Genomic DNA, 7674 nt, shown 5'->3' with positions numbered 1-7674 from the left:
CATTAGTTCCCTTCCAGGCCACTATGTTCCAAATCAGAATCCTTCAAGCAGAATCAAGCAGAATCCAACAGTTTGGCAAAATCCTGTGTCAACTGTATGTAGGAAAGTACACTTTGGAGAGACACTTCATGTGTCACATACCCATTGTTGTCTCTTGGCTCCTCTTCATTGTCACTTGCCCGTAGCTCAGCTGAATTCTCTGCCTCCCTGGAACCAAGTGGGGACTGCTGGCTCTGCTCCCTGTCCTGCACCTCTGAGTTGTCATCCTCCCTAGTCACAGGACTAGCAGGACCTGCTGGCCATGCACTAGAGGGAACAGAACCAGAAACAATGTGCAGCCATTTGAACATGCAGCCATTTGTTTCACTGGGCACCAAGGGTTACCAACAAAGAACATGGTGGTACTTAAAACATGGCCTGTTCTGATTAAGCAACATCCCAGCCCAGAAACACAAGCACTGCAACACCTTTTATGTACTGCCAGCATTTCAGCATGTCAAGCGTTTCTCTTCTATACAATTATGGCTTCACAAACAGAGAAGAAAGGCTTCTGCTGGATTTTGCTGGGTTTATTTTAATTCTCTTCCAGGCAGGCCACTCTATTCCAGGTCTGAAGTATTTGCACAGAGTTCAGCAGAAGCCAAAAGCTTGGCACAAACTTGTTCCTACCACATATCTGAAGTTGGAGTTTAGATAGACCCTTTCTCTCTCACATACCCATCATTTTCTCTTGCTTCCTCTTCATCATCCCTTGCCACGGCCTCGGATGAATTCTCTGATGCTCTGGAAGGATGTGGCTGCTGCTGGCTCTGCTCCGTGTCCTGCAGTGCGGTAGAAATGGAGGCACTTAGGAACCACCCTGAACACTGTACTCCCTGCTCCCCTGTTTCAGTCCCTGCTTGGATTTGGGCTGGAGCTGTTTCTTTCCCTCGTTCTCCCCCAAACTGGCTAATTCACCTGAACACTGCTTAGTACATGAAGAGCTGCTGAAGACATAAAACCCCATACCCAAAGCTGCTCTTGTGTTTGGTAAAAGTGGAGGTGGGTCATGCAAATTCTGATGTAAAATTGGAGGCCTTTTCTTTGCAAAGGTTCAGCAACAAGCCTGTCAGGAGATAGCTGCCATGCTATGTTTGCTGCATGTTTCTGCTTTGCACAGCAGCAGTGGCACCCCAGATTTGAGCAGACACACTGCACTGTGGGCTGGATCAAAAATATTCTGAAACACGGATTTTAAAAGAAACAGTAAGATTTTAGTTAAAGGCTAGCTTTGTTGAAATTAGTTAAAGTAGATGGCCCGGCTGGAATCGATAAAATGTTAATAAGTAGTCAAAGAGAGCCAGACCCGAAATAAGTTTTTAGATGTAGGTAGCTAATTGCCTGTCACTTTTCTATTTGTTTAGCTGTGCTTTTAATGAGAAACAGAAACCCTGATAAATAGATTTAAAGAAATGGAGACAATTACTAATTTCCACTTCTGAGAGCCTATTCAGAAGTCACAAAAGGAGGAACTGGAAGTCCCCCAAGAGTAATTTGTATTGTCAAAAATCAGAAAGGTAGAAAGAGAAAGGTCAAAGTGAGGGAGAGTAGCTTTACTTCATCTTTTAAGACCACTCCCCAAATAAAGAGACAACCAACACAATTCAAAGAACAAACTACGCATGCTTCATGACTTTCAAACTAAATACTATACGAAGAAGAGAATGGAAGGTGTCAGTGTTATAAATCTGCATTTGTATTTTGAATATTCAAGACCTCTGTAATTAAACAGACTCTGTATTGGCTTGTAATTTTGCACTGCACATTAGGGAGCTATCCTGCACAGCTGCCTGGCGCTGGAATAAACATACAGTTTCTAACTCTACACTGTTAGGGAGTTTATGTCCGTCTTAGTTGGGTGTCGATATTAGATCAATACCCATACTTTGGTAATTCAATTCCTTCAAAATAGAAGGGGGAAATTTAAAAAAGCAAACAAACGTGACTCTGTTAAAGGCTTCTTGGAATAAGGAACAGAACTAGTTTGCACCCCAGTAAGGTGCAGTTGTGTTTTACACCTCAGTGAGAGGGGTACCTTAAACTGATGTTGCAGCTAAAACACTTCTCATTTGAGAAGTCAAAGACTTCCTGTGCTCTCCTTTAAATCACTGAAGCAACAACCTCTCTTAGGTTGTTCATCCCCTCTCTGCAAGCAATTCTCAGGGATGCTGATGTGTTCATGAGTGTGTTTGGGCTCGACTGGGAACTGCGTCTAATGTGGTAAATCAGAGCCATGTTCCAACCTTTGAGGCCAGGGTACTTAGTAAGATGCCAGAATCTGGCAAGGAAACTGATCTGACTGCAAGATGGAGGGGAGTGTGCCATTCACTACTTACCACATCAGACTCATCGTCACTGATAACGATGACTTCAGGCCCAGAAGATTCGCCCGTGAGATCTATGACGACTTCTTCACCAGCTGAAAAACAGAACGTTAGAATCAAGATCAGAGATTGCAGAAGAGTTAAAAGGGCTGCCAGTGCGGAGCAGGCCGAGGTTGGATTCACTGAGCCCTGGGTTTCTTTTTTTCAGGAGCACGTCCAACATTGCACTCAAGCTTTGCCCCAGCAGTCCACAGGGAGCACTACCAGCCCTGTCCTCTGAAGGGGCAGTGCAAGAGGAAGAGCGGCTGAGTCCCTCACAAGTTCTGTTGGATGTCAACAGCTATGGGAGCTTCACAGCAAGAAATGATTCATCTCACACAGGGGAATGTTTAGCACACAAAAGGAAAAAAGCAACCAACCAACACTAGAGGGGATCCTCTTTTTTTACAGTTTTACCATAGTGTAGATTGTTCCCTTGAGGGATGGGGCACAGCTAAAGACAAACTTTTCCTTATCTTCATCCAGCTTGGGAGATCCCAAACTCAGCTTGCCACCCTCCACTGTGGCATCTATGGTGACTGCCAGCTCATCAGAGCACCCATTCAGGTGTTTGAGCAGCACTTGAGGACCTTTGCTGCAGAGCTCATCTCCCACTAGCGGCCACTGTATTGAGCTCAGGAACAAACCAAAACAGCTGTCAGAAGCCTTGCTGTTAGGGATGCCATATCAGGTGCTTCCTAAACCCCAAGGTTTCCCATCCTCCCCAGTAAAGGGCCTAGAAACTGGCAAAAGCACACATTCAAATGAACCCAAACCTTCCAGAAGCAATTGCTGTTCTTACCAGGCTCAAAAGCAAGTGTACCACTTCCTTCAAGGTCTATTAGCTCTGCTTGTGAAGTTCCACCTGCACTGGAGGGCAGCAGCCTGCTCCGTTTCCGAGCTTGTGTGGAGTCAAGCGCTCCTCCAGGGCGCTTTCGCTGACGCTGAGAGAGAACAAAGCCTTAGCATTTTCTGTGGCAGCAATATTAGCACGGCCCTCGGGTTCTGCAGCACCAATGACAGCACACGAGGATACCGAAAACACTCCCGCAAAGGCTGGAATAGGCATCAAATGGTGCTATGGACCATTTTCACCTTAGCACATCACATCAGGGAAAAGACATCGCCCCTCATCTCCTACATGTTGCCTCACCAGCAAATAGCCTGTCCAATGGCTTGAAAATGAGGAGACCAGTTCCCAATTCTATCATGTTGTTACTCACACTGTAAGCATTTCTGAACTATTGCCAGCACCCACAGAGATTCAGAACCTTCAATATCCAAAAGCGAGAAGTCACAGGAAGTTTGGAAAGATTTCTGTTTCTGTGCATTTACTCCAAACTCTAGAATTCTTTTCTAGAAGTCCCCTGGAAAATGTTTCAAGAATCAGATCTGCATTGAGTAGTAAAGTACTTACTGAGCTCATGGTGTTTTGTGATCTAAAAGTACCAGAAAAGCAAGTGGGACAAACACCAAAAAAGGAATGTCAGGGAAGAGATCAATCCCTTAGCTTCCTTCTGGTAGCCCACTGCAGATTTTTCAGGGTTCCAGAAAACTGTTCTTCCAAACCTATCAGAAAAGGAGAGATCATCAATTTGGAATGCCTGTTCTCTTGAATACCCCCATGCCCCAAGACTCCCACTCCCCAGTCTCCAGTTTCTGTCCTTAACTGGAGGGGAAGTCCGTGACCCCAGTACTTGAGCCCACCTGCAGCCCATCCTGCAGCCCAGGCCAGCCCCTCAGCATCAGAAGCCTTTTCAAGAATCGGCTGCACTCACCTGTACAGTCAGTCCAGAGTTTGGCTCACAAAGGTCAGCAAATCCCTCTCTATTCCCACCTGGGATGGAGAAGACGGATGCTCCACGTCTGCTGCGCAGCAGAGAATCCGTCAACTGGCTCAGCAGACTCCGTGTCAACACAACCTTGGGAGCAGGAGTGCCCCTGGCAACCGGTGCCAACATTCCATGCCCAGAAACGGGTCTCCGTTTTGCACACCCATGGAGCTCCACAACGCCATGGAGGCACCTCAATGATCACCTGGTTCCGCTGCCACCCACCAGATCAGGCTGCTCAGGGCCCTGTCCAGCCTGGCCTGGAACATTCCAGGGACAGGGCATCCACAGCTTCTCCGGGCAGCCGGTTCCGATGTCTCACCATCCTCACAGCTCTGCCAAATCTCTGATCCCAATCTCCCCAGTCTTCTAGTCTAAAACCCTTCCCCTTTCCCATCGCTCTCTGCCCGCTTTAGGCACTGGGAGGCCGCAGTGAGGCCTCCCCGGACCCTGCTCCTCTCCAGGCTGGACAGCCCCGGCTCTCCCAGCCTGCCTGCAGAGGACAGGTGCTCCAGGCCTCCACACATGCCCACGGCCTCCTCCGGCCCTGCTCCACAGGCACATCCTGCTGCTGCTGGGCAGAGCTGGACACAGCTCTGCACGTGGGGCCTCACGGGGCCTCGTGGGGCAGACCTGCACCTCCCTCCGCCTTCAGCCTGAGGAACCTGAGGATCACTGCAGCCCTTGGAGGGCAGAAGAAACCCCACTAAACACCACCTGCCCAAAACAAAGAGAAATTTAAACCTGGCCTTAACCCTCCGCCTTATTTCAAGTCTCTGAGGCCTCGACATTTTCACGTGTTCAACTATTCCTCTGCCAGAATTTCCCAACAGGGCTGAGGAGGTTTGCTCTGCTCCCAGGGACAGCACCTTCCTCCTGAGGCCCTGCTCTGCTATGATAGGTGACACAGCAAAAAAAGCAGAATTAATATTCAGTTTTCCTTCCAGCCACTCTGCCACTGGACCTGTGTTCACAGGGATGGGCCGGGGCTCCTGAGAGCAGCAGGGAACCCATCCCTGCCCTGCCTCTGGCAGGGCTGCTCCTCAGCCACTGGTCCCGTTGGGTGCTCTCTGCTGTGGGCAGAGTTGTGGAAATCGATCCAATGCTGTGGAGAGCACGAGGATATGTTCAGCTCATGGTCTACATGAGGAGGCTCATTTCTTACCAAATTATCTCTGTTATTCCAATTCTTGCTTTTGGGTAATTGGCAACATGTTGAGTGTTTAAGAGCGGGTGTGGATAACTTTCCCATTTTTTGAAAAATCCCAAAGGAGATTTGACACTTTATATAAAAATGCTAAGATGCTCAAGCAATTCCAAATACACATTTAAGGTATGAATGATTAAGCACCTCGTACCAGTCCCAAAGCACTGAATATGGGAAATGAAGGACACAAATATGCTGTCTCTCTGGTCTGGGCTTCCAATGCTCAAAAAACCCCCAATTCTTCTGTGCCTACACATCAGTGATGGAATGAGCTGAAAATGAGCTTTTCCTTCTGCTGACAACTATGCATCAAGACTGAAACCAAGGCTTCAACTGTTCAGTCACCTTTGGCTATCAATGTTTCTCTCAATCAGTACTTTCTAAAAATTATAGCTATCTATTCATGGACAGGGTTAATTTCTAACCCTAAACCAACATTTTAAAAGAAAATAGCCACAGCTGATGACGTAGAGACAAACTAACATCAGTTTAAGCCTATTATAAAATCAGCTGAGTGCCATTTCATTGCAGGTTACTTAAGATCAAACTTCCTTGACCACAAAGGCTTTCTTGAAATGCTCTTTTCAATGACAATGCCTGGCAGAGCATGTCACCAAGGAATACAGCTATTTAAAAAGACATTTCTGCTTACTGTCATTACATCCACCAAGCAGCTCAAAGTCTAGCAACAGTGAGAAACAGAAAACATCAGTCTAACATTTATGGCTGCCCTGTAAGTAAATCATTTTACGTGTGTCTGTCTAAGGATTATCTTTGAGTAATTTTGACCACTTACGTAGTTTTCCTTAAAAACAAAAATCAAAAGATAGCTTGATCAGACTAAAACTAATGTTTTAATATTTTTTTTGTTAAGATCAAGCCACATAAATATTAGGGAGCACAGTGAACCCACTAGGAATGTCCCTTGTTTATTATTACCCCTGCCTAAATGCAATGCTAAGACCTCTTGAAATATGGCTAAGCAAGCCGATAAATAACACAATAAAGACAAAATGAAAAACCAAAAATAAGGATACATGTCCACACAGATGACTAACTTTGAACACACGGAGGACCTCAGTTGAGCTTGCTTATCCGTTTCCTCTTATAAGGTTACTTTTTCCAGCATTACAGGCTAAAAGGGTAATATAAACGAAGAATGTCAAGGTAATGGAAAATCATGACTATGCTAGGACAACATTTTGTTCACCCTATAGCTGGTCCCAGCGGGCCAAACAAATGAAAAATAAAAGCAGCATATTTAGATATGCACCTTGGACATCAAGATAGCTCCTTGTGCAACAAGCTGCTACAAGAACAACAGTTTTTCACTCATCAGGACCACACTGTCCAGTCACCTTGTTTAGGCAATGCTAGGCTGTATTAATTCCATACCATTTATGTATAGAGAAACATAGGGCAAAATAACATACCTAAAACTTAATACAATTGAGTTCACATTTCTAGTACATGCCACAGTTTAGCAATTTAATCTGTGGTAAATTAGGTATTATCTGTTGCTGTAAATCCTGATTTTTATGCTTTTTTTCATCTGCTTCTCTTCAGTTTTCAGTAAGCATCAATTCACCTGAAGTATAGGTCAGGCTTTACTATTCATAGTAATACAACTCCATCCTTGGACATGAGAAAATTTCTATTCTCCTGAGAAGAAACCAGAGTCCATTGATGCCAATAGCAACAAGGTCACAAACCAGTATCACAAATGGAATGCAGTCTCACTAATCCTGTATGATATCAAGATGATGAGACTGTGAGATACCATCAAAACATTCCTGATTTTGGGGGGGAAAATAATTTGTCATAAACTTACTTTGTACAGTTTGGCTCATCCAAGAAAAAATGGGATGTCATGATGCATATAATCACAGCTCTACTTTTGCAGGCGTTCTCCCTTGCTTCTAGAAAACTTTTCTTCCTGTGAAGCCTATTTCTTTGTGGGGCAGCAGGTACAAAATAACTTAAGTCACAAGGAAGTAACACTTGTGGGAAACTGTTATTAACATGAAAACAGTCATTTTAAAAAAATGGGGAAAAAAATCCAACAAATGAAACAGACATTGATATTTGGATTCTTGTGTGACTTTATCTGTTTTTTCTTGACCATCCGAAGCACCTAATAACCTCTTGGACATTTGTCCAAATAGGGCTCCTCCTCCTCTCTTTTTAAGAAATACTGGTTTTTCCCGTTAAACAAACAAACAAACAAACAAAC

At 45.0% G+C, this 7674-nt stretch overlaps 1 protein-coding gene across 1 annotated transcript; it reads right to left on the bottom strand.

The window, feature by feature from the left end:
- Positions 1 to 6: 6 nt before the first annotated feature.
- LOC121675037 (E3 ubiquitin-protein ligase RNF4-like) lies at positions 7 to 4410 on the bottom strand. The gene is made up of 5 exons (XM_042049988.1): positions 3820 to 4410; positions 3205 to 3346; positions 2376 to 2458; positions 718 to 821; positions 7 to 306 (listed from the first exon to the last, which is right to left on the bottom strand). Exons 1-5 carry the CDS (start codon positions 3826 to 3828, stop codon positions 54 to 56), a joined length of 591 nt encoding a protein of 196 aa, XP_041905922.1. The 5' UTR covers positions 3829 to 4410; the 3' UTR covers positions 7 to 53.
- Positions 4411 to 7674: the final 3264 nt, after the last annotated feature.

Source organism: Corvus kubaryi, unplaced genomic scaffold, assembly GCF_017639235.1.
Source record: "Corvus kubaryi isolate FWS band 111438036 unplaced genomic scaffold, C.kubaryi_AGA036_p1.0 71, whole genome shotgun sequence".
In the NCBI taxonomy this organism is placed as follows: Eukaryota; Metazoa; Chordata; class Aves; order Passeriformes; family Corvidae; genus Corvus; species Corvus kubaryi.
The sequence above is the reverse complement of the archived record's forward strand: the minus strand, read 5'-3'. Positions and strand labels throughout refer to the sequence as shown.